This window comes from Coregonus lavaretus (assembly GCF_964263955.1).
Source record: "Coregonus lavaretus genome assembly, chromosome: 28".
Classification (NCBI taxonomy): Eukaryota; Metazoa; Chordata; class Actinopteri; order Salmoniformes; family Salmonidae; genus Coregonus; species Coregonus lavaretus.
Genome location: NC_140015.1, coordinates 15,417,100 through 15,444,804, shown reverse-complemented (window position 1 = coordinate 15,444,804; position 27,705 = coordinate 15,417,100). Strand labels below are relative to the sequence as shown.

Here is a 27,705-nt window from a genome sequence, read left to right as displayed (position 1 = left end):
CTGTTACTTGAACTCTGTGAAGCATTTATTTGGGCTGCAATTTCTGAGGCTGGTAACTCTAATTAACATATCCTCTGCAGCAGAGGTAACTCTGGTTCTTCCATTCCTGTGGCAGTCCTCATGAAGGCATGAAGTCAGTTTCATCATAGCGCTTGATGGTTTTTGCGACTGCACTTGAAGAAACTTTCAAAGTTCTTGACATTTTCATTATTGACTGACCTTCATGTCTTAAAGTAATGATGGACTGTCATTTCTCTTTGCTTAGTTGAGCTGTTCTTGCCACAATATAGACTTGGTATTTTACCAGGCTATCTTCTGTACCCCCCCCCCCACCCCCCCACCCCCCCACCCCAGGTGACTACCTCATGAAACTGGTTGAGAGAATGCCAAGAGTGTGCAAAGCTGTCATCAAGGCAAATGGTGGCTATTTGAAGAATCTCAAATATAAAATATATTTTGATTTGAATAACACTTTTTTGGTTACTATATGATTCCATGTGTGATCTTTCATAGTTTTGATGTCTTCACGATTATTCTACAATGTAACAAATTGTAAAAATAAAGAAAAACCCTTGAATGAGTAGGTGTGTCCAAACTTTTGACTGGTAGTGTACGTGCGTGTGTGCTTATCTGTGTTAGAGTAAGTGTTTGTTTGGTGTGTGTGTGAGAGTTTGGCCAGGTGGGCTGTTCAGTAAACTGATTTAGCCGATCAAAGGAGTGTGTGTACCTTCAGCAGATAGCTGAAGATGTCTCCTTCATTGGTGACGTACTCTGGCGAGGGCACGCCCACCCTGTTGACTACCGTGTAAATGGCCTCTTCATACAGGAGGTCCAGCTGGAAGAAAACAACCTCAGTGAATGCCTTAACCACAGTCTCATGCATCTTTCTTAAAGCAGTGTCACTGCAAAATAAGAGCTGGGAAACATGTCTCTGTCAATAGAATGATGTGATCTTACTGTAGCTAAGAATGTGGAAGGTTTAAGCAACAGCGTAGCTAGCTAAAGCCGTGTGAGGACAGAGGAAAACTGGGTTCGGGACACTGGATTCTAGTGGGGGAGCTAGATATGAGAAAAGGCCAATAACAAGTCAAATATAGTGAGAGAAAAAAGTATTTGATCCCCTGCTGATTTTGTACATTTGCCCACTGACAAAGACATGATCAGTCTATAATTTTAATGGTAGGTTTATTTGAACAGTGAGAGACAGAATAACAACAAAATAATCAAGAAAAACGCATGTCAAAAATGTTATAAATTGATTTGCATTTCAATGAGGGAAATAAGTATTTGACCCCTCTGCAAAACATGACTTAGTACTTGATGGCAAAACCCTTGTTGGCAATCACAGAGGTCAGACGTTTCTTGTAGTTGGCCACCAGGTTTGCACTCATCTCAGGAGGGATTTTGTTCCACTCCTCTTTGCAGATCTTCTCCAAGTCATTAAGGTTTCGAGGCTGACGTTTGGCAACTCAAACCTTCAGCTCCCTCCACAGATTTGGCTAGGCCACTCCAGGACCTTAATGTGCTTCTTCTTGAGCCACTCCTTTGTTGCCTTGGCCGTGTGTTTTGGGTCATTGTCATGCTGGAATACCCATCCACGACCCATTTTCAATGCCCTGGCTGAGACAAGGAGGTTCTCACCCAAGATTTGACGGTACATGGCCCCGTCCATCGTCCCTTTGATGCGGTGAAGTTGTCCTGTCCCCTTAGCAGAAAAACACCCCCAAAGTATAATGTTTCCACCTCCATGTTTGACGGTGGGGATGGTGTTCTTGGGGTCATAGGCAGCATTCCTCCTCCTCCAAACACGGCGAGTTGAGTTGATGCCAAAGAGCTCCATTTTGGTCTCATCTGACCACAACACTTTCACCCAGTTCTCCTCTGAATCATTCAGATGTTCATTGGCAAACTTCAGACGGCCCTGTATATGTGCTTTCTTGAGCAGGGGGACCTTGCGGGTGCTGCAGGATTTCAGTCCTTCACGGCGTAGTGTGTTACCAATTGTTTTCTTGGTGACTATGGTCCCAGCTGCCTTGAAATCATTGACAAGATCCTCCCGTGTAGTTCTGGGCTGATTCCTCACCGTTCTCATGATCATTGCAACTCCACGAGGTGAGATCTTGCATGGAGGCCCAGGCTGAGGATGATTGACAGTTCTTTTGTGTTTCTTCCATTTGCAAATAATCGCACCATCTGTTGTCACCTTCTCACCAAGCTGCTTGGCGATGGTCTTGTAGCCCATTCCAGCCTTGTGTAGGTCTACAATCTTGTCCTTGACATCCTTGGAGAGCTCTTTGGTCTTGGCCATGGTGGAGAGTTTGGAAACTGATTGATTGATTGCTTCTGTGGATAGGTGTCTTTTATACAGGTAACAAGCTGAGATTAGGAGCTTTTTTGTTGTTATTCTGTCTCTCACTGTTCAAATAAACCTACCATTAAAATTATAGACTGATCATTTCTTTGTCAGTGGGCAAACGTACAAAATCAGCAGGGGATCAAATACTTTTTTCCCTCACTGTATCCCTCCATTTCTAGAGCTGAATGTTCTACCCTAGGGAGCCCAGGCTACTCACCTCTCTCCTGCTGGACCTCTCTGGAACGAAGGCCTGGTCTACGTGCTCTGCTGGTAGTGCGGCTGTGTTACCTTCCCCTTCGCACTGCGGATACACACAGAGAGATAACCTCAAACCGCAGAGCCACACACTCTCCCTTAAGCAGGCTCCATCACCATGACTGCTTCAATAAGGCTTGGAAAGGGTTGTGAGGTTAAGTCACAATGAGCTGTTATCGCCGACCAAACACTTTCGCTTTCAATCGCGGCACACAATCAAAGAGGCAATGACTGCATCATTGATTTTCTTTTTGTTCCCCACTTTAATACCCGAAGAGGGTGGGAAACAAGTGCTCTCAGATAAACATCTTAATAGGACCCCATTCAATCCCAGTCTCTTTCCTCTTGCGTGGGAAGTGAGGGGGTAGAGAGCCACAGAGAGCAGCTTCTTGTGACAGCTGAGCCTCCAGCCTTTTGAGAGGCCTTCTCAACCTTGTCAGTCTGTCCCCTCACGCCATAGCCTTCTACTTGGTGTAATACAGAGTTAAGAACGTACTGTAAGCTCGCGCCACAGCTAGCTTGAAATGTACCAGATTGAGGGATCCAGTCGGTACCTTTTGGGTGGCTCAACCCATTGGAACGTTATTAAGGAGGGCGGTCACGTGTGTTACGAAGCAGAGGATCGTTGGTTCGAGCCCAGTATGGGGCAGTCGGACAGCGGAGGAAGCTGTTAGCAGCACATTGACCACCGTTACATATGCATAGCCCAGAGAGCTATATAGTATGTATATACTACCCAAGACCTTTCCTCTATGGTCTCCTTAAAAAAATTGATTTTCATTTCAAGGGACTTCCTGCTTAAAGCCCCCATGCAGTCTTTTTTATTTTTAAATCATCATTGTGTGTGATTATTTCATGAAAATAACTCCAAATATATTTTTTATCATTTATTTCCCTAAGCCTCCTTTTGCCATTGAAATGCTCAGTCTGATCGTGTGGGTGTGTTGACACAAATGTAAATGTATTTACATGCACAGCCCTGATTGGCAGATAGGATTGTCTAGAGCCTACCCTTTCAAAGTAGAAGGATACATATGCAAATAAAAGATGACTGGTCATTGGTCAGAATAATCAGATCAGATTAACTCCAACACTAACAGGGCATTATCACAATTTCAGACTGTTAATTCGACCTCATAGTGTGGAAATATCGTCTCTTTTTTTTTAAAATCACGTTTTTGACTGCACTGCCCCTTTAAATAAACATAAGGAGGGTTAGGGTTTACCTCAGCCTGGGCAGCCCGCAGCAGATTCTCTTGTTTCTGGAGGATGCCATTCATACGCTCAAAGAACTCTCCATTCCCCTCAGACAGCCTGTAATACATACACAGGAATAACACTGTCAATTCAATTCTCATTTGACACGTTCTGTTAAATATGACTTATGAACTTTATGTTAAGATTATAGAAACAAAACTGTCCTAAAGGGTCTATATAGATACATGCTTTCTTAACCCCTCAGTAAACACTGTTACTCACAGATGCTTCTGTCGTCCTTAGTAAATGTGGATGAGCATTATTATGCTTGGTTTCCATTTTGCAAAAGACTAAAAGAGACCTAATGCTGAGCTGTCAATCACAACCAGCAGCACATACAGTAGAGTATCATGAACAAACTGTTACATCATATGTGATTCAGTATCCCTGGTCTTTCACTAGACTAGACAGACATTCCTTCCTGCAGCAACAAACCTGAGGGGAATTGTCTGTCAATAACATCTGTGTGTCTGGGGAACTTATGGTAGCTTAAGACCCGTGTAAACAGACAGTGGATAGAAGGTGAGAAAGCATCCCATCTTAGTGGTGAATAAGAACTATCTCACTGCACTACCCTTAAGGTCCATGGGAGTTGCTGTATTCCCTTGAGTAATAGCGTAATATGAAGCTCAACAAAGACTCATAGCCACCCTACCATGTCTGCCATAGAACGTTATTCTAATCCAGGGAAGATACAAAATACATTGTATTTTTTTATCTGAGTGGGTGAACTCCTGGACTCCTGCCACTTGCTAATTTCAAAGCCCCAGTCGCCATGGTGATGGAGGCACATTCACGGCGGCGGGATTCACTGGCACAGCTGAACACCTTGGGAATATCCCCCCCCCCCCCCCCCCCCCCCCCCCCTACCCTCCTTTCTCCCTCCCCAGACTAGAGGAGTGTTCTGGAATGAGTCATGTGGCAGAGCACCAGGAGCAACAATACAGGTCTGACACCACCCCACCCCCATGCCCCCCCACCTGTCTCCTAGCCCAGACCCCCTGTCTCATTATGCAGAGAGGACAGAGGAGCTGTCCACATGGCCCCCTCTCAGTCACACGCCTTTATTAACGCTGCCTGTCACATCACAGCGGGTGCGTGGCAGTCTGGTGGCAGCCGACACAGTGCCCACTGATCTCCCCATGCATTGCATTCCACGCCTCTGTCTGAGACAGTGTCTCCAGGGAGCAGGAGGTAGTGGGTGGTAACACCCCTGATTATTTGTGGTCAGGGTACGTTTAGTGCGGGACGGGAATGACAGAGGAATGATGATGTCTGTCTGTCTTTACAATGGAAGCTTGACAGGATCCCCAAAGAGTTAAAATACGTAATTTCTGTAGACATCTAATTAAGGAGCATGAAAAACATTCCTTCAATACAGTGACATAATCCAAGGTACAGATATTTGATTTAGGCTGGAAAATTGTAGTCTTGTAACGTGTCACGCCAATTAAATAGGTACATTCATATCTGACAGCTAGCCTGACATTTTTGTGAAGCAGCATGAAGGCATGCCAAGCTTGTCTGCTTAGTTACCAGGTTGGTTACAGCATGAGTCATACGGTGATTAAAGAGGTTATTTGAGTCTATCAACATTTAAGACTATGTATCCAAAACAAGACTTTGGTTCAATATTCAGTGGGCCACCAGCACCTTTTTGCTTTTAACCTTTGTAAGTGTATTTTCTGACGTCTGGATTCTCTTTGAATGTTTGTATGATTAAGAAAAACCCACAATCACAAATGATAGGGGTCTGTGTGAGTCAGTCAATCTCTTTCTCTCTCCCTCTCTCTACTTCTCTCTGTCTCCCTTTCTCTAATTCTCTCGCTCTGTCTCACTCGCTCTCTCTATCTCTCTCTCTGTATTTATCTCTCTCTCTCTCTCACACACACGCACGCACACACGCACACACAATTTTATGTTGCTAGGAAACAGCTTCTTCCGATACAGTTTATTATTAATATTCCATTTTATTTTGAATATTTATTCAAATGCTTTGCTCATGTTTTGCTGTCTAAAAGGTGAATTATGAGATGAAACAGGCAAATAGACATGCAGACTCAGAGGAACATATACAGACGAATACAGAGGAATACCTCATGTGTTTGGGTATATGCTGAAATAAGACTTAAAATACTTAAAATACATACAAAATAAATGTTCTCTCTTACATTTAATCTTACATAGCCTGTGTCCCCATATGAATAGACATCATGAGGGTTATGAGGATGCAGTTTCAAAGCTTCATAAAGTATTTCCCAAAACACCACATAGAGAGAATGTTTGCTAGGTGTGAGTGTTCTGGTCTTTTCTGCATTCTTTAATATTCATGATAATGAATTAAGAAATAAAATGTTTTGACAATTAAAATCCCTCTAATGGTGTTACAAATCAATGAACTTGGAATAATTCGGTAATAACACCTATATGTGATGTCTCTTTATGCATGACTAACAAATAATGACCTCCCTCCATCCATGGATGAGAACCTACAGTGTGATTATTTAGTTCTGCCTGAAGAAACAACTGCTTATAATCTTTTCCCCAATGTGTGTTTGTCTCTGACCTGGAACTGGCATCACGGCAGACGCCCATCTGGGTCATTTGCACACTGGGTCGTCTACACTGGGTCGTCTACACTGGGTCGTCTACACTGGGTCGTCTACACTGGGTCGTCTACACTGGGCCGGGCACTGAAGCTTTAGTCCTGCCTCATTTGCATCCTTGGTATTAATGAGCGTCAGTGTGGATCATAGGTGTCAGCTCTCTCTCTATCCCTCTCTATGGCTAATGATGGACACAAACAGGCTTTCACGCAACCTAATGATGAGCATTCTGCGGCTCAGTCAGACTTCACTCAGGGTCCTCTCTGGCAGTCCTCAGTGGGAGACGATGATGATCCGCACCATGGTCGCTGCCTGGCAGAGGAAGACAAGTCTCTCTCTATCTCCTTCCTCCATCTCCCTCTACCTCTCCTTCCTCCCTCTTCTCTCCAAGTGGTGAGAGAGTGAGTGATCATTTAGAGCCATCATGGTGACACAGGGGCCAGGTCTAATCATAATCTCTCTCGTTGCAGTCCAGGTAGGTACAAAATGATGGATGGATGGATAGATGGAGAATGTCACATTTTCAGTGCAAAACAAAGGGTCAGATTGATGTTATACTGATCCAATTGATCTCCCATAGCTGGGTTGATATAGGGGAGACTGGGGTTGATTGTCACACTTATTTTTTACTATTTTTTACAGCACCAGTACTCTTAAGGTGTCAGCATGCTTCGGTCGAACAATTTGCATGAAAACAAGTCGTCTCTCGTTGAATGACAACACAATCTCTACTGTTGACCAATCGCCGACGAAGGGGCATAGACTTCGGCTACCGACTTCGGCTACCGACTTCGGCTTGCCTCGAGAAACATTTCTGTGTGCACGAATAGCCCCAAAAAAACGAGCCGAAGACCAAAACGAAGAAAACGTCACAAAATGTTGTCATAATATATAAACAAACTGTTCCGAACTGTTTCAGATGGGAAGCATGCGGACGCCTTTACAAGACTTGTTTCAATATTAGGAGAAAGAACAATGTCTTGGGTTGAAATGGGGAGCATTTTTTTTATCTTATTCCAACATGGAGTTATAAGCCATCAAACACACTCAGCCCCATCGCGGGGTTGGATGTCACAGTATGAGGTTGGTTGTTCGCTACTAGCTAATTCCTTTTGTAACACGAAATGAAGCTATATAGGATACAGTGTCTTAGAAATAGCAAAGCCTTTCTTTGCATTAACAATATTCCTAACAAAATTAAGCATTTTATTCCGTGAGAATACCATATGACATTTTGAGTAAATGTGCGTGTGTTTGCACATGCATGTGTGCGTGTGTGGGTGTTAATCAGACAGACAGACAGACAGACAGACAGAGTGCATTCGGAATGTATTCAGACCCCTTCACTTTTTCCACATTTTGTTACATTACAGCCTTATTCTAAAATTGATTAAATGTTTATTTTCAATAAGGAGCACTCCCTATCAATGGAAACAGGATGCACCTGAGCTCAATTTCGAGTCTCATAGCAAAGGGTCTGAATACTTATGTAAATAAGGTATTTCTGTTTTTAATTTTTAATAAATTAGCAAACATTTCTAAAAACCGGTTTTGCTTTGTCATTATGGTGTATTGTGTGTGGATTGATGAGGAAAACATTTAATTTCAAGGGGTCTGAATACTTTCCGAATGCACTGTAGATAGATAGATAGATAGATAGATAGATAGATAGATAGATAGATAGATAGATAGATAGATAGATAGATAGATAGATAGATAGATAGATAGATAGATAGATAGATAGATAGATAGATAGATAGATAGATAGATAGATAGATAGATAGATAGATAGATAGATAGATAGATAGATAGATAGATAGATAGATAGATAGAGTGGTGTGAAAAAGTGTTTGCCCCCTTCCTGATTTCTTATTTGTTTGCATGTTTGTCACACTTCAATGTTTCAGATCATCAAACAAATTTAAATATTAGTCAAAGATAACACAAGTAAACACAAAATGCAGTTTTGAAATGAAGGTTGTTATTATTAAGGGAAAACAAAATCCAAACCCACATGGCCCTGTGTGAAAAAGTGATTGCCCCCTACAACCTAATAACTGGTTGGGCCACCCTTAGCAGCAACAACTGCAATCAAGCGTTTGCGATAACTTGCAATGAGTCTTTTACAGCGCTGTGGAGGAATTTTGGCCCACTCATCTTTGCAGAATTGTTGTAATTCAGCCACATTGGAGGGTTTCCGAGCATGAACTGCCTTTTTAAGGTCATGCCACAGCATCTCAATAGGATTCAGGTCAGGACTTTGACTAGGCCACTCCAAAGTCTTCATTTTGTTTTTCTTCAGCCATTCAGAGGTGGACTTGCTGGTGTGTTTTGGATCATTGTCCTGCTGCAGAACCCAAGTTCGCTTCAGCTTGAGGTCACGAACGGATGGCCGGACATTTTCCTTCAGGATTCTTTGGTAGACATCAGAATTCATGGTTCCATTTATCACAGCAAGTCTTCCAGGTCCTGAAGCAGCAAAACAGGCCCAGACCATCACAATACCACCAACATATTTTACTGTTGGTATGATGTTCTTTTTCTGAAATGAGGTGTTACTTTTACGCCAGATGTAATGGGACACACACCTTCCAAAAAGTTCAACTTTTGTCTCGTCAGTCCACAGAGTATTTTCCCAAAGGTCTTGGGGATCATCAAGATGTTTTCTGGCAAAAATGAGACAAGCCTTAATGTTCTTTTTGCTCAGCAGTGGTTTTCGTCTTGGAACTCTGCCATGCAGGGCATTTTTGCCCAGTCTCTTTCTTATGGTGGAGTCATAAACACTGACCTTAACTGAGGCAAGTGAGGCCTGCAGCTCTTTGGATGTTGTTGTGGGGTCTTTTGTGACCTCTTGGATGAGTCGTCGCTACGCTCTTGGGGTAATTTTGGTCGGCCGGCCACTCCTGGGAAGGTTCACCACTGTTCCATGTTTTCGCCATTTGTGGATAATGGCTCTCACTGTGGTTCGCTGGAGTCCCAAAGCTTTAGAAATGGCTTTATAACCTTTTCCAGACTGATGGATCTCAATTACTTTCTTTCTCATTTGTGCCTGAATTTCTTTGGATCTCGGCATGATGTCTAGCTTTTGAGGATCTTTTGGTCTACTTCACTTTGTCAGGCAGGTCCTATTTAAGTGATTCCTTGATTGAGAACAGGTGTGGCAGTAATCAGGCCTGGGTGTAGCTAGAGGAATTGAACTCAGGTGTGATAAACCACAGTTGAGTTGTGTTATAACAGGGGGGCAAACACTTTTTCACACAGGGCCATGTAGGTTTGGATTTTGTTTTTCCCTTAATAATAACAACCTTCATTTCAAAACTGCATTTTGTGTTTACTTGTGTTATCTTTGACTAATATTTACATTTGTTTGATGATCTGAAACATTTAAGTGTGATAAACATGCAAACAAATAACAAATCAGGAAGGTGGCAAAAACAAATTCACACCACTGTAGATAGATAGATAGATAGATAGTGTGGTGAATGATGGACGGAGTCAGGCGCAGGAGTAAAATAACCGGATGCAGATGTATTCCTTCCAGACATACAGTGAGGGAAAAAAGTATTTGATCCCCTGCTGATTTTGTACGTTTGCCCACTGACAAAGAAATGATCAGTCCATAATTTTAATGGTAGGTTTATTTGAACAGTGAGAGACAGAATAACAACAACAAAATCCAGAAAAACGCATGTCAAAAATGTTATAAATTGATTTGCATTTTAATTAGGGAAATAAGTATTTGACCCCCTCTCAATCAGAAAGATTTCTGGCTCCCAGGTGTCTTTTATACAGGTAACGAGCTGAGATTCAGAGCACACTCTTAAAGGGAGTGCTCCTAATCTCAGCTTGTTACCCATATAAAAGACACCTGTCCACAGAAGCAATCAATCAATCAGATTCCAAACTCTCCACCATGGCCAAGACCAAAGAGCTCTCCAAGGATGTCAAGGACAAGATTGTAGACCTACACAAGGCTGGAATGGGCTACAAGACCATCGCCAAGCAGCTTGGTGAGAAGGTGACAACATTTGGTGCAATTATTCGCAAATGGAAGATACACAAAATAACTGTCAATCTCCCTCGGCCTGGGGCTCCATGCAAAATCTCACCTCGTGGAGTTGCAATGATCATGAGAACGGTGAGGAATCAGCCCAGAACTACACGGGAGGATCTTGTCAATGATTTCAAGGCAGCTGGGACCATAATCACCAAGAAAACAATTGGTAACACACTATGCCGTGAAGGACTGAAATCCTGCAATGCCCGCAAGGTCCCCCTGTTCAAGAAAGCACATATACAGGGCCGTCTGAAGTTTGCCAATTAACATCTGAATGATTCAGAGGAGAACTGGGTGAAAGTGTTGTGGTCAGATGAGACCAAAATGGAGCTCTTTGGCATCAACTCAACTCGCCGTGTTTGGAGGAGGAGGAATGCTGCCTATGACCCCAAGAACAACATCCCCACCGTCAAACATGGAGGTGGAAACATTATGCTTTGGGGGTGTTTTTCTGCTAAGGGGACAGGACAACTTCACCGCATCAAAGGGACGATGGACGGGGCCATGTACCGTCAAATCTTGGGTGAGAACCTCCTTGTCTCAGCCAGGGCATTGAAAATGGGTCGTGGATGGGTATTCCAGCATGACAATGACCCAAAACACACGGCCAAGGCAACAAAGGAGTGGCTCAAGAAGAAGCACATTAAGGTCCTGGAGTGGCCTAGCCAGTCTCCAGACCTTAATCCCATAGAAAATCTGTGGAGGGAGCTGAAGGTTCGAGTTGACAAACGTCAGGCTCGAAACCTTAATGACTTGGAGAAGATCTGCAAAGAGGAGTGGGACAAAATCCCTCTTGAGATGTGTGCAAACCTGGTGGCCAACTACAAGAAACGTCTGACCTCTGTGATTGCCAACAAGGGTTTTGCCACCAAGTACTAAGTCATGTTTTGCAGAGGGGTCAAATACTTATTTCCCTCATTAAAATGCAAATAGATTTATAACATTTTTGACATGCGTTTTTTTTTTTTTTTTTTTTGTTATTCTGTCTCTCACTGTTCAAATAAACCTACCATTAAAACTATAGACTGATAATTTATTTGTCAGTGGGCAAACGTACAAAATCAGCAGGGGATCAAATACTTTTTTCCCTCATTGTACAATGCGCCTGAAACAGGTACAGGGGAAACAATCCTCCCTGACCAAACACAGTCTCAGAAAATACAATAAATGTAATGACACAGGGGAAAATCAACCCTGGCAAAATAAATGCGAGAGTATCTCAACCGAGCTACTCTCCTCCCACATGGAACAATCACTCACAAAGACAAGGGGGCAGAGGGAACACTTATACACAGACTAATTAGGGGATGAGCACCAGGTGTGTGTGATTGACAAGACAAGACAAGTGGAGTAATGAGAATGGGAGTGGCAGTAGCTAGTAAGCCGGTGACGACGAACGCCGAAACCTGCCCGAACAAGGAGGGGAGGCAGCCTCGGCGGAAGTCGTGATAGATAGATAGATAGATAGATAGATAGATAGATAGATAGATAGATAGATAGATAGATAGATAGATAGATAGATAGATAGATAGATAGATAGATAGATAGATAGATAGATAGATAGATAGATAGATAGATAGATAGATAGATAGATAGATAGATAGATAGATAGATAGATAGATACAGTGGGGGAAAAAAGTATTTAGTCAGCCACCAATTGTGCAAGTTCTCCCACTTAAAAAGATATAATTTTCATCATAGGTACACGTCAACTATGACAGACAAAATGAGAAAAAAAAATCCAGAAAATCACATTGTAGGATTTCTAATGAATTTATTTGCAAATTATTGTGGAAAATAAGTATTTGGTCACCTACAAACAAGCAAGATTTCTGGCTCTCACAGACCTGTAACTTCTTCTTTAAGAGGCTCCTCTGTCCTCCACTCGTTACCTGTATTAATGGCACCTGTTTGAACTTGTTATCAGTATAAAAGACACCTGTCCACAACCTCAAACAGTCACACTCCAAACTCCACTATGGCCAAGACCAAAGAGCTGTCAAAGGACACCAGAAACAAAATTGTAGACCTGCACCAGGCTGGGAAGACTGAATCTGCAATAGGTAAGCAGCTTGGTTTGAAGAAATCAACTGTGGGAGCAATTATTAGGAAATGGAAGACATACAAGACCACTGATAATCTCCCTCGATCTGGGGCTCCACGCAAGATCTCACCCCGTAGGGTCAAAATGATCACAAGAACGGTGAGCAAAAATCCCAGAACCACACGGGGGGACCTAGTGAATGACCTGCAGAGAGCTGGGACCAAAGTAACAAAGCCTACCATCAGTAACAAACTACGCCGCCAGGGACTCAAATCCTGCAGTGCCAGACGTGTCTCCCTGCTTAAGCCAGTACATGTCCAGGCCCGTCTGAAGTTTGCTAGAGTGCATTTGGATGATCCAGAAGAGGATTGGGAGAATGTCATATGGTCAGATGAAACCAAAATATAACTTTTTGGTAAAAACTCAACTCGTCGTGTTTGGAGGACAAAGAATGCTGAGTTGCATCCAAAGAACACCATACCTACTGTGAAGCATGGGGGTGGAAACATCATGCTTTGGGGCTGTTTTTCTGCAAAGGGACCAAGGAAAGAATGAATGGGGCCATGTATCGTGAGATTTTGAGTGAAAACCTCCTTCCATCAGCAAGGGCATTGAAGATGAAACGTGGCTGGGTCTTTCAGCATGACAATGATCCCAAACACACCGCCCAGGCAACGAAGGAGTGGCTTCGTAAGAAGCATTTCAAGGTCCTGGAGTGGCCTAGCCAGTCTCCAGATCTCAACCCCATAGAAAATCTTTGGAGGGAGTTGAAAGTCCGTGTTGCCCAGCGACAGCCCCAAAACATCACTGCTCTAGAGGAGATCTGCATGGAGGAATGGGCCAAAATACCAGCAACAGTGTGTGAAAACCTTGTGAAGACTTACAAAAAACGTTTGACCTGTGTCATTGCCAACAAAGGGTATATAACAAAGTATTGAGAAACTTTTGTTATTGACCAAATACTTATTTTCCACCATAATTTGCAAATAAATTCATTAAAAATCCTACAATGTGATTTTCTGGATTTTTTTTCCTCATTTTGTCTGTCATAGTTGATATGTACCTATGATGAAAATTACAGGCCTCTCTCATCTTTTTAAGTGGGAGAACTTGCACAATTGGTGGCTGACTAATAGGTCATCGAGGATGACACAAAAAAGTTTGAAAACTTATTTCCATTGTGGTCCTCTAAAATAAATGGTTCAAAAATTAACAAACAGACATAGTAGACCTAGGCTAGACATATAACACATAACAAAACAAAGGACAGGACGACATTGTCATAGCCTAGAGCATTACATACAGACATCATTTTTAGCCAGCTTTTGACATTCTTCTTAAATTACGTTAAGGTCGGCATGGCTTTGAGTTGCTGTGGTAGTTTGTTCCACTCAACAGCGCCGGTGTATAAAAAGGTGTTTTTACCAGATAGACTCTTACATGTAAAAATGAGTTAAGATGCTAGTTACCACATGGCTTGACCTAGAAACCTTTACAAATAAAGTACCAATATATACATGTTTTGATTTTACCTATGAAAAACACATGAATTCCCCTCACCTCAATGTTTCATTATACTGACATAAATTGACCAGGTGGATGAGTAATTCTCCCCTACCCTATCAATAGTATTAGTTTGTTGTAGTTCCTCAAGTCTTTTACAGAGCCAGTGTTAAATAATTCAACAGATTAAATTAATAATTACAAAAGGTTCTGCTCAGAGCATCGCAGGTGTTTAACTCCCTCGCAAATAAAATAGGCGCCGTCATTAACAATCTAGCTGTTCATATTTTAGGAGCAGGCTGTAACAAATAGACATTGTTGGGTTGCTATAGAAACCTCAAGGTTTACATGCCCATTACTATTGGCTTTGACATTCAGCTGAAGAGCAATCAAAACAGAAGACTCGCTCCAAATGATGACTGGAAAAACTATTGGTTTATTCACCTGTGCCTGTCGATTCTGCTGTGGCCTATTCATCTGCCAATATTCTTAGGATGACAGCTCATCACAACCATCTCAGTTTGGGGTTAATCAATCAAATAAACGTGTTAATCAATAACATAAGAACATTCTGTTTACACATATTGGATTCATTTGGTTAGTTTATTTTCTATAAAAGTTATGAAAAGTTATAGAGTTATATATTAAAGATAAATGATAGACCATTTAAGTATTTCTAAGTGTTGTTCCCCCAAAAGCAATGTTCCCCATTCACTGAGTGTCTGACTGTGCATGTAGCGGTTGGTATTTTGGGATGGTTAATGTCTCCTTGGGGAAGACCAGACTGATCGAGGCATTTTAGAAACAGGTCCCATCTCTGGAGTAGAGGCGAGGGACACATTAAACATATTGGGCTTGTCCAGAATATTTATGGTCCTCAGCACCAGACTAGGCCTTCTTCTCAGAGACTGCCAGAGGAACTTTTCCTTCATCCAGTCTGAATGTGCCTGTGTGTAGCTGTCTCTGTCAGACTGACTTTCTCCATGGCTAACCATCGATGCCCCTCTCTCCGCTCAAGCCATACCAGGGACTGACTGCCTTTTCAAACTGTCTTTGAAGCTGACTAGAGACACCTTTCGCTTTCCATTTTTTATAATTAGTTGCTTTGCAAGCGCTTTGAGATTCTATGTTGTGATGAAACGCACTATATTATTATTATTACCGGAGTGAATGAGTGAGTGAATATGCGTGTTTACATGCATGTGTGCACCGGAATGATTGTGTGATTATAACAGCTGTTGATTCTGTGAGCCACTGAGACTCACCCATGAGGTAGTTGGTCATGGCAGTGTGTGAGACTCACCCGTGAGGTAGTTGGTCAGGGCAGTGTGTGAGACTCACCCGTGAGGTAGTTGGTCAGGGCAGTGTGTGAGACTCACCCATGAGGTAGTTGGTCATGGCAGTGTGTGAGACTCACCCGTGAGGTAGTTGGTCAGGGCAGTGTGTGAGACTCACCCGTGAGGTAGTTGGTCAGGGCAGTGTGTGAGACTCACCCGTGAGGTAGTTGGTCAGGGCAGTGTGTGAGACTCACCCGTGAGGTAGTTGGTCATGGCAGTGTGTGAGACTCACCCGTGAGGTAGTTGGTCAGGGCAGTGTGTGAGACTCACCCGTGAGGTAGCTGGTCAGGGCAGTGTGTGACGGGGATGCAGCTGGCTGCTGAGGCTGCTGGCTCCCTCCTCCCCCTCAGAGACTGGCTCCTCTGCACCTGCCTCAGCACACTGCTCTTCAGGTCCAGCAACGTCGTCATGCTCATTCACTACCTGGGGTCACAAGGAGAATAATTCACATGAACATGAGCCTAACAACATTATGGAACTAAAACAAGTGTCAGGTAGTACAACAATGTTCAGTAAATGTCTGGAAATACTTATCCCAGTGCATATTTGAACTATAGTTGGATATACAGTATCTACCACAGATGTGATATATCCACTTGAGGAGCTTCCCTTTGGCTACATATACACAGGGCTAATCACAGTAATCACCCCCTCTTAACTCAATTATACTCAGCCATGGCAGAAGGTACGTGCTATTTCTGTCCAAGGCTGACTGATATCGTATGCTGGTCGATTCATCATAGATTTGCTGGTTGGCCACTGTTGTGACAAGCCTACCTGCAATAACTCTCATTAAAGCAACACTCTCTCAAATCGTATTCCACCGACCCCCATCTACTGTAGCAGAGAGAAGTGCTGCTAAGATAGAAGTATCATCATCACAGACGTTTAATTCATTTCTGACCTTGTTCTTAAGGGTTCTAGTTAAACTGTGATCAGATGAGAGATTTCTAAAGAACAAGGCCATCCTTAGGTTCCACCTCAGTGAGAATGAGTCACTCTCCAGCCTCCGCCAGCTTGTATGGTGGCTGACACCAGTAGAGGCAGCAACAGCACAATGCAGAGGCAGAGAAACAAACAGAAAGGCACTAAAATAGAAGAAATGACATGGATACAAGAGAGAGGGTTTGATTGATGGAGAAGTTGTTTCAGGGGACAGATAGACATTCTTTTCATCAGCTGACAGCAAATGTCTTTCTTTTGTCACATCTCTAAGGGAAGAAGAAGAGACAGAGTACACTGGCAGCTCTGTGTTCTGCTTTCTCTCAAACAGTGAAAGTTACACATTAAATAACACAGCTAGCTAGACAATATATTTGTAATAGGAATTAACTCAATGTAACTGGTCGAGACAGATAGTGAGCTTGCCTAGTACTTTTAGTTAGAATATCAATAGTATCATTCATGTAGGTATTCATATGTCTATGATGCCACCAGTGAGGAAGGTTTTGGATTGCAGTGCCCCTTGGATATTGGTCGAAAGAGTTACTGGCTATGAATGAAGTGGGTTTGAATCCACCATTCTTATACAGTGACAGCATAGTTAAACCCACGTGATGAGAAGTGCTGTTTTCATTTCACATTTTCATTTCTCAAGGTAGGCTTTTGTGAGAGAGATTATTTTATATATTGGTCATCTGTGTGCACCTTTTCATGTTTCCCCAAGGCCATTAGAGACCTGATGCTGTTTTAACAGAGCAAACTACTAACACCAGATACCTGCTTGTGTCTCAGATCCAATACCTGTCTGCTAGGTAGGCACTTGCAGCTCTGACTGGTGACAGTTAGCAAAGTGTCACAGTTAGGGAGAAGCCTTCTCCCAGGTGAGCAGCTCATTTCAATTAGACGTGGCTGGCCTCCCAACTGGATGTCACTCTGTCTCAGTCATCAAGTCCCAGTGACAAAAATGAGTCAACGTGTCACCATACACAGGGCGCCAGCTGCCAAGGAAACACTCACAGCCAAGTGTGGTCCTCTGTAGCTCAGCTGGTAGAGCACGGCGCTTGTAACGCCAAGGTAGTGGGTTCGATCCCCGGGACCACCCATACACAAAAATGTATGCACGCATGACTGTAAGTCGCTTTGGATAAAAGCGTCTGCTAAATGGCATATTATTATTTATTATTTAAGTGAATGCAAGTCTCTCTCTCTCTCTCTCTTTCTCTCTCTCTCTTCCTCTCTATTCCTCTCTCTCTTCCTCTCTCTCTTCCTATCTCAATTCCTCTCTCAATTCCTCTCTCTCTTCCTCTCTCTCTTCCTCTCTCTTTCCTCACCACAGGTGCCCGAACCTTGCCAGGGACTCAACAGTGTATTTCTCCTGTGAGAAGCCAGCGAGCCCCGGCAGCGAAAGGCTCCTTGCTGTTAGTGGATGGAGGGGTCTCTATGGTAACGGCAGAGGGAGGGAAAGGGGTTGGTAAATCCAGGTAGACAGAATTCTACCGAGGCAGGCTGCATAAATAACCACTTGATGTTATTATATCAGTCTTCCCCTGGCCAGGCTAGCTTAACACACCACAGCACGAATGAGGCAAATGTGGGTCCTGATCCCACCTGAATTCTCATCTCCTCAGCTCCATACGCTCCGTATTCAGGGAGGCTAAAGGACTGCAAATGCCCCATCATCAGACTCCCAGGGAGACAGAATGACACACTTATTTTCAAAGCCAATTGGGATGGAGATAATAATGGATTTATGACTCATAAAAAATCTCCCATTCTGTCGGTGGGGACTCATCCTGCCACTGATATCATTTTCATCCTTATAGATTGGTTAACCTACTGGTATCTATCAAATGGCATCAGCCAGCCTAGACTGCTGCTGTAAAATGTATCCATCAGTGTGACCCTGGAGTGTCGCAGCACAGCTTTCCTTGATCTAATTTCTTCAGGATTGAGTGAAGAAATTGACATGATATCATATCCAAAATAGAGGGCAGGCATTTTTAGAAAGAAGAACAAATGTAATTTGAATACCATTGTTATCAATTAGTCCACAAGTGTTATCTATTTAGTCATGTTCGGTGACGGTCCTGCCAATCCCTCAGAATACAGATGGTTTAAATGATCTTCTTTGGTCCTATGGGAGGTCTACTTGATTATGTGCATGGACTGTACTGTATATGGCCTACTGTGTGTGTGTGCGTGTGTGTGTGTGTGTGTGTGTGTGTGTGTGTGTGTGTGTGTGTGTGTGTGTGTGTGTGTGTGTGTGTGTGTGTGTGTGTGCCTGCGTTTGCATGTGACTTACAATCTCTTCATTTCTCTAATCCAATTGTATTTTCCGCAGTTGTCGTTTCTCAATATTATTTTGGCTTTTACACTGGAAGTCATTCATTATATTATTCATTATATTATGTATGTTCAGGATGCTCTAAAAACCACTGAAATGTCAAGAATCCTTTTGATTAATGACTGGCAATCAAATGGACAAAGATATCCACATGATGACCTTCAGCTTTGTCAAAATGTAATTACATCGTTCCTTGAGGGAAAGGTAATACTATTCAAAGACAAACAAAAACAACATCATTATGGAACAAACCCGATTAACAACTATCTATTTGCTTGATGAATCCTTTGTGTGTGGGCCAAATGAGGTGGTCACTCAGGCCCACAGACTGAAACCTCTGTGAATGGCTCATCTACAGATAATCAGGGAGGAAAGGACCTTATTGATTTGACAAGGGCTCACTTATATCCACCACACACATAACAGCCATACTAGAGGCCTGGGCATTGTGACATGGCAGACAGAACGTGTTGCGCTGGGAGCTCCACAACAAGCCTTTAAGGCTCTTGTTGAACATGGAGAGAAAGTTCCTCACATGGAATGGGGAGACATAGCAACAGTATCATTAAGATCTGTGTGCATGTCTAGATAGATAAGGGCTCTGATCCCCTCCAGGCTTTGACAGAACCACCGGAGGACAATCAGAGGTTCCACGGTAGCAGCTTATTCTCAGCAGCCCCTGCACAGCCAATGAGACAATCTGTTAGGGTGATCCGCGGGCGCTCAATTCAGGATTGACATAAGACTGACACTTTGCATCTGAGATCGATAGGCAGTGAACATTCAGCAGTGTTGGTGGGAAAGAGGCTGGGAGCTGTTATACAGCTTTGGTAAAGTCTTTCTGTGCTATTTAGGCTATACAAAGCCACAACCTAGCAACACAGCAGAAATGACTTAGAGAGCCACATGAACAAGGGCATAATGCAGGGAGCAACAATGCTCTATTCAATGAGAATTCACTACTATAACTATTCTCTGAATACACTGGGTACATGCAGCGCATTTCATGATATGCAAAACAATACAGACTGGTTATGTTATGTAGATAAGGAAGGTCTCCTCTCTATGCTACTCAACTCAATTCTCAATACAAATACAACCTCAAACACAACACAATATCAACCATGGTGACTATGACAGGATATTCATTATTATATGAAAGGTTGCATGATGGTGAAGGTAAATGCTTATGAGCTCAATCCTTTACAAAACCATGATCCTGTGTGAAGTGAAAAATGAATGATTCACAGTGTGTTCATCTTTCTTTATATAAAAGGACCAGGGAACCCTTCAACCAACATAATATGCCCTGGAGCCTTAGAATCATTGTCATAATTATACCTACTATAAGGGCCAAATTGACATACAGACACATCAAAATGAAGTTACCCTCTCACTCAACCTTTTCACAAGTTGCTCTTTGGATGTCTAAGGAGAGAGAGAGGAGTGTGGGGAATAGACAGGGTTAGCCAGAGTTTTTATAGCACCAGTAGTGTTCAGAGAGTGACTCATAGGGCTAGACTCTAGAATCAAGTAGTCTCTAACCTGCCACAGGAAGCTTTCTCAAAGCTCTGAGGGAAAAAACTGTACCACACAGATAGATTTAAACTGTCAATCAACAAGATAATGGAATTTATATAGCCATAGATGTGGAAACAATCACTCAAGTGACTGTCGTGCTTAGAAAGATATCTCTGCGACAGCGATTTCTAATCAACCGTGTTTTTCATATCTCAAACTGAAGTGACCGTTACAGAACCAAGCAATCAATCAATCACATATCACAATACATTAGGCATAACCCAACAATAACAGCACTATCGAACTGTGTGCTAATGTTACTCTTAATGCAGCATTGTAAACGCAGTGTGCAGACATAACATGACTATACTGCAATTGTTCTCTTTGTATAAGATTGAGAGACTTATTTTCTCAATAGAACTCAAGGGGACTTCTAAGAATTATGTGAAACAAAAGGGTAAAATATCAACGAATTCAGTGTTTTCTGTCTTCTAGGACATTATGGATGTGTGTCCAGAGGCACATTTTGTTAATTGATGTTGATTAGTGTAATATGATGCAGGAAAGTTACAGGCTATGAGACTACGCATGTAGGAGAGGCAAAATTCAGTGGAGGAAATAATATTTTCTTCACTGAACGCATCCACTGGGGACATGATGATTAAATGTAAATCATTATTAAAACTCTTTGTGATTACTCTGTAGGTGCAGTGGAAATATAACAACACCTGTCTGAGTTATTGGTCTCCTTAAGATACTTGACGAGCTCCTTCTAAGTGGACACTTAGGACCCCTCTTGTTTTTGTTTACCTCTAAAGTGCTTCATTAAAAAAGGAAATCATATTCCTGCAATCTGCATAACAGTCATTCACCTCTCTGGTACATGCAAATAACCCTGTCCTCTGAGTGCATTGGCACAAAGACCAGACTGATTATGCATTAACCCTCTTCATTGAAATTCACAAATGAGGGTCAATATCGCATAATTATTGGAGAGAGAACATCGGTACTTTCAGAAGTATTGTTAAAAGTTAAAAGGGAGGTTACCAGGAGTGATTGATATAATGAACACAACAACCATCCCTACATCAGGTTAGTCCGTTTCCAAGACAACTGCATGCTATATACATAAGAAAGGTTCCCTTGGTGAATACATCCCTTATGCAGAAAACTACGCCTCATGACAATTTAGCAAGACTGGTTGATTGGGGAAAAGTATGCTCTACAAAGGATTCTGATTGTACAGTAATGGAGATTTGTTGAGAGCACTATAAGTGTAACTATGCAGTTATTATCAATTCATACATCTAGCCTTTATGTGAAAATAATAAGTGATAGACATACTTGAGTAGTTTTTTAAAAAAGGTGTCTGTTTCATTAATTATTTCTATATGCCAAATAAGAGTTTCAGTTCAGCAAGGTTGGGTTGCCTTGACCAATGCAGGGAACTGGTTGCAGTTTTTCAAAACGAATCACTGACATGAACAACTAAGATGGAATAATAGGATGAAATCTTTGGAAGATCACATGCAGAGTGCATGTTAGAGAACACACGATCCTCTGAAAGATAGGTGACCAATTATAGCCTACAACTAAATGACTTAATAATATCTTCGTGCGTACCATTAGGTGGTCCTCTGTAGCTCAATTGGTAGAGCATGGCGCTTGTAACACCAGGGTAGTGGGTTCGATCCCCGGGACCACCCATACGTAAAAATGTATGCGCACATTACTGTAAGTCGCTTTGGATAAAAGCGTCTGCTAAATGGCATATTGTTAGCCAACATCTTGTTGAGGAAATTAAATCACCTGTTCCTATTTTTTTCTGGTCAATAATCAACCAACAGATCAACCAAAAGCCTCATGAATAACTAGGGTTTCGGCATATTTGAAATATGTATTAATTCTAAAACCGAAATTAATATTAGGGGATGGATAAACAACTTTTTCTTAGAATAAGAAACTTAAAGGGGGACTAGCAGATAAGTGACAACAACGACAGTCATAGACATAAGCTTTACCATGGCATAAAATATGTATCTGTCAACTTATTAAAATATTCGTTGATTAGGCACGCAAATTGGTTACAATTCAAATCAACAGGTATGAAAGCAATGAAATGTCCCCTCCAAAATGTTCACATATTGAAACAGCAGACAATCAATTATGCAAAGTGCTATTTTCACCTTTAAAACAGACATGGAATAGATATGGTATATGTGCAACTAAATAAAGTTGAAATACTGTAGATAAAGAAAAAATAATGCTCACCTGTAGCTTTCTCATTCACAGTTGCGATGTGCGTATGTTTTTGCTCGCGTCTCTGAGTTCCTGTTTTAGCACAACAAAATCGACGGAAAATACGTGTTTGTCTCTTTAAGATAGGATATAGTCATGGCCGCAATAAACGATTAATATTTTTTGGGATCACAGACAAACGCTCTCATTTTTCCCGGAGATGTTTTCTTCTTCACTCATGCTATACGGGTGGTCTCCATATATAGTCACAGGAAGTGCAGGCACACTTTCCCCGCATCGGGCTGTTGCCGAGGGATGTAAGAAATCCACTCTGCGAAGAAGAGGGTAGATCCACCTGTCACATTTAGTTAGCTCTACCTGTGTGTTCTGTCATAATCATCTGTTATAGCTTCAAAATTACACAATAATTAAGGCTATTTGCGTTCAAGCAACTACACCAGCATTAACACAAGAGGTTGTTGTAAATTTGGTACAGGGAACAGTTGATGGAATATGTAGCCTACCTGAAGTCAAACATTATCAAGTCAACATGTAAATCAAGGTTACCCAACTGCCAGCACAGGGGCCGAATTTGGCCTGCAGGTGGTTTTATTATTAGACATGAAAGACTGTAAAAACACCAGGAAATCAGCTCCAATAGATTTTAATTTAGGATATATGTTGCCAAATATTCCCACGCATAATAGAGAGACACGTCAATGTATACAAATGTAAGCAAGGTTTGAAATGATTGTTTTAGTCAAATATGATATCTGTTTGGGCTTCTTGCGGTCAATTTGCGGTCTACAAATTATTTGTAATTATGTTCCGGCCCAAACTGTCTATCGGTTGGTTCACTACTTCAATTTACAGATCATAGCATAGACCCCTGGGAATTAACCCGGTCATGTTCTTATCCCATCGCGCACTAGCGACTCCTGTTCTTGTCCCATCGCGAACCAGCGACTCCTGTTCTTGTCCCATCCGCACTAGCGACTCCTGTGGCGGGCCGGGCGCAGTGCACGCTGACACGGTCGCCAGGTGTACGGTGTTTCCTCCGACACGTTGGTGCGTCTGGCTTCCAGGTTAAGCGGGCATTGTGTCAAGAAGCAGTGCGGCTCGGTTGGTTTTTGTTTCGGAGGACGCACGGTTCCTATGGAGTAAATGCAAGCCAATACTTAATATTGCAATATTGCAACTGTCAGGTTCTGTAGGGGTCTTATATCTGCCCAATTTTAGGTTTTATCAGTGGTGTGCCCACTTAAGGTATATTACTGACTGGATCACAAATGATGACTCCGCTATTTGGTTAGATATTGAGACTTCTTTTTCAAAATACCCCTTGCAGGATCTTTTATTTTTCAGAAGCTTCAAATCTGTAAAAGATAGCTGCAATAGTTTCACTTTATACACTCAAAGCATGGAGATCAGTTCAACATTTTGAGGGAAGGTCCAAACTAACCTCTGCTCTTACCCCGATTCTTAACAACCCTGATTTTGTACCAGGATTGCTGGATGTTGGCTTTAACCTTTGGCTTAATAAGGGCATAGGCAGACTAAATGATTTATTAGCTGACACGATTCTAATGTCATCTGAGCAGATGGTTGAGAAATATTGGCTCCCTAAGCAGGACTTTTTCAGCTTTCTAAACGTCTGACATATTTTGAAGAGCACCACGTTGGTTGGCAACCCTGATGCGTCTGTCATTGAAATAATGTTTTTTTTCTCACAAAGAAAAATGTCTGTATGTTTATTTTATGATGCTTTGAGGCCCTTTTCTACTGTAGACACATAAGGGGTCAAGCGAGTGTTACTAATGACGAGGAGATGTGGGAGGACATTTGGAGATATGCAAAAACTATATCTAAAACTGTAATCGCACTAGAGCAATCCAATTAAGAATAATATACAGATTGCATATATCGCCGAATCGCAGACATGCGTCTAACCATTCCTCCTCTCCTCAGTGCTTATGGTCATGTTCCAAATTACAAAAGTACTGTTCTAATGTCCTTCAAGAAATTGAACAAATTCTAGGGGTCGACCTAGAATTGGACCCAATTTCTTTGCTGTTAGGTCTCCCTAGTAGGCATGTTACTTCTGTGGGTAAGAGGAGGCTGTAAAACATCCTTACCTTCTCAGCGAGGAAAAACATCCTCTTACAGTGGATTACTGACAAGGTCCCATCTTTTAAAGGTTGGCATAAAATACTATTTCAATGGGTTCCATTGGAATTGGAATATTTGACATGTACATTACATTCTAAAACAGATCAGTTGTACAAAGTGTGGGAACCTTATTTGAATGACCAAGAACCTGATTTATCAGCTATTATGATGCAAGTATTCTTTTAGAATGGTTGTTTACTTGTCTCTTGATTATACTGTACATTCCATGTATTGGGGCTAATTCCTTTATTTAAACCGAACTTTAGGGTTTAATTCACATCTGTTCATTCATTGTTTTATTTTTATTTTTATTGTTATTCATATTTTATCTTTTTGTTTTATCTCTTAATATGGAAGAAAACTGTGAAATTCCAATAAAAATACTATTACAAAAAAAAAACAGTGGACTAATGAAACAAATATCAAAAGATAGTTTTTGAGTGGTATTTTGGCTCTAGCCTCATATGGGAAGGGCTGCTACGAAACCAGGCTTTGGCTCAGAGAAGACCATAGCTGGCTTCTTCCTTGTGAACCTATAATGCACTTGAAGGATGGCCACCAATACTGCCAACATGACTTTTAGGGTTCTGCGTTATTTGATGGTGGGCTGTATGTTATACTGTTGTGAACAGGCTGCAGTATTTCAAATCCCATAACCCATGTAAGGACTGGCTATCTCTTTCCTAGCTTTTGACAGGTTTTCAGATCAGAAGCTTTTTCCCTTTGGATTGTGGAGGCTATTTCGCCTGCCTATTCAAATGCTGTCCAAGAGTCCCCGCAGGGGTTCTGAGTCACAGCATGGGTGTTACCACCTCCTGCGCACTGCTCAGAGGTGATCTGTTGAGGACATCTGTGCTGCAACCATCTGGGCATCCATGCACACATTGTGGGATTTGTAATTTGATTATTACAGACTTTTAACTAGTGTACGGGGCCCCAAGCATCTGTAAGGTCTCTCCTGTGCCTTGAATGAGTATGCTGCATTATTCAGTGTGATTGTAGATCATCTTCAGCCTGAGTTAAATGTATTACATGTTATTCCCCTCAGCCAGGAAACCAAGATTTCATATTGTAATCAGACTTTTTGAAATAGGCCCACAATTCCTCTTTTAGAAGTGATAAACTACATGAGAATATTTTCAGCAATGAAAACTTGTTTTTCTTTCACACACAACAACACATGATGGCAACTTGAGAGGGTTTCCTTCCCAGTTCCAATGAACCAGCATGGAGGAAGTGAAAGGCACCATCACCAAGAACAACTCTTAGCTTCCCTGTCAAAATCAAATCAAATCAAATTGTATTTGTTACATGCGTCAAATACAACAGGTGTAGACCTTATAGTGAAATGCTTACTTACAAGCCCTTAACCAAAAATGCAGTTGAAAGAAAAGTAAGTGTTAAGAAAGTATTTACTAAATAAACTGAAGTAAAAAAAATGTAGAAAATGTCAGCTACTACACATCACTCTCTTCCTCTCTCTCCATCTTTCTCTCTTGCACACACAAAAGCTATAAATAGGCATAGACACATTAATTACGCGGCTGCTGGGGTGAGGTGCCTCTCTATGTGCAGAAATGATTCCACACACAGCCAGTGAAACCAAAGCTCCAGTCAGGCACCATTTCATGGCACAGGGACTGACACTTCCCAAATAGAACCACTTAGCGCCAGCGGAAAAACCAAGGCGCAACAGGATCTTGTGATTAGGACACGTTCCTTATTGGCTGTTCACATCCATTGATCTGCTGACGGAAAGGCAATTCAAGGGCACTTGTCATGCTCTTTTGAGTTTTAATTGACTTCAATTATTTGGATGGAATTATACTGAACAAAAATATAAACACAACATGATAAGTGCTGGTCCCATGTTTCATGAGCTGAAATAAAAGATCCCAGAAATTTTCCATAAGCACAAAAAGCTTATTTCTCTTACATTTTGTTCACAAATTTGTTTTCATCTCTGTTAGTGAGCATTTCTCCTTTGCCAAGATAATCCATCCACCTGACAGGTGTAGCATATCAAGAAGCTGATTAAACAGCATGATCATTACACTGGTGCACCTTGTGCTGGGGACAATAAAAGGCCACTCTAAAATGTGCAGTTCGGTCACACAACACAATGCCATAGATATCTCAAGTTTTGAGGGAGCGTGCAATTGGCATGCTAACTGCAGGAATGTCCAGCAGAGCTGCCGCCAGATAATTCAATGTTCAACCGCAGACCACGTGTAATAATGCCAGCCCAGGACCTCCACATCCGGCTTCTTCACCTGTAGGATCGTCTGAGAGCAGACACCCGGACAGCTGATGAAACTGAGGAGTATTTCTGTCTGTAATAAAGCCCTTTCGTGGGGAAAAACACATTCTGATTGGCTGGGCCTGGCTCCCCAGTGGGTGGACCTGGCTCCCAAGTTAGGCAGACTGTGGGCGAGCAATGCCATTAACAGATACACTGAGTTGGTTATTTTAATGTTTCCTCTTTAATAATGAAAATGAATGGCCTGCCCCAGTCATTGACAATTAGAGACTTAGGGTTCAGCAAGGATTAGACTGTGATTGGACTGTTGCCCATGTAAAGAGCCCCTCTAAACTTAATTGTTTGTCTGCTGCTAGGTGCCTTTCTTTCTAAGGACCTCTCAATAGTATACTCTTAGAAAAAAGGTGCTATCTAGAACTTAAAGGGGTTCTTCAGCTGTCCCCATAGGATAACTCTTTGAAGAACCCTTTTGGGTTCCATATAAAACCCTTTCCACAGAGGGTTCTACATGGAACACAAAAAGGAGTTCTACCTGGAACCATAAAGGGGTTCTCCTATGGGGACAGCCAAATAACCCTTTTGGAACACTGTTTTCTAAGAGCGTACCTGTACCGGAATACATTTTAATGGCTTGTTGCAGCACTTGGCCTCCTGGGCTCCCAGAGAGTAGGAAATTAGAAATGAAAGCACAGCATTGAAAGAGGATGCAGCAGTCCAGTCAATGGGACCTCATAGGCCAGGGTTCTTCAATTCCGGTCCTGGAGGGCCGAAACACTTCTGTTTTTTATTTCTACCTGGTAGTTAATTGCACTCACC

At 42.1% G+C, this 27,705-nt stretch overlaps 1 protein-coding gene across 1 annotated transcript in view; it reads right to left on the bottom strand.

Annotated features, from left to right (window-relative positions):
- LOC311104357 (BAI1-associated protein 3-like) overlaps positions 1 to 15,831 on the bottom strand; it is a gene marked incomplete at both ends in the record, with an annotated part of 34,214 nt that extends 18,383 nt beyond the window's left edge. Inside the window, 4 exons of the mRNA XM_084146172.1 lie at positions 728 to 835; positions 2,574 to 2,657; positions 3,838 to 3,925; positions 15,686 to 15,831. Of these exons, the coding sequence (XP_084002298.1) occupies positions 728 to 835; positions 2,574 to 2,657; positions 3,838 to 3,925; positions 15,686 to 15,831 (426 nt within the window). The remainder of the gene's footprint in view (positions 1 to 727; positions 836 to 2,573; positions 2,658 to 3,837; positions 3,926 to 15,685) is intronic.
- Between the last annotated feature and the right edge of the window lie 11,874 nt (positions 15,832 to 27,705).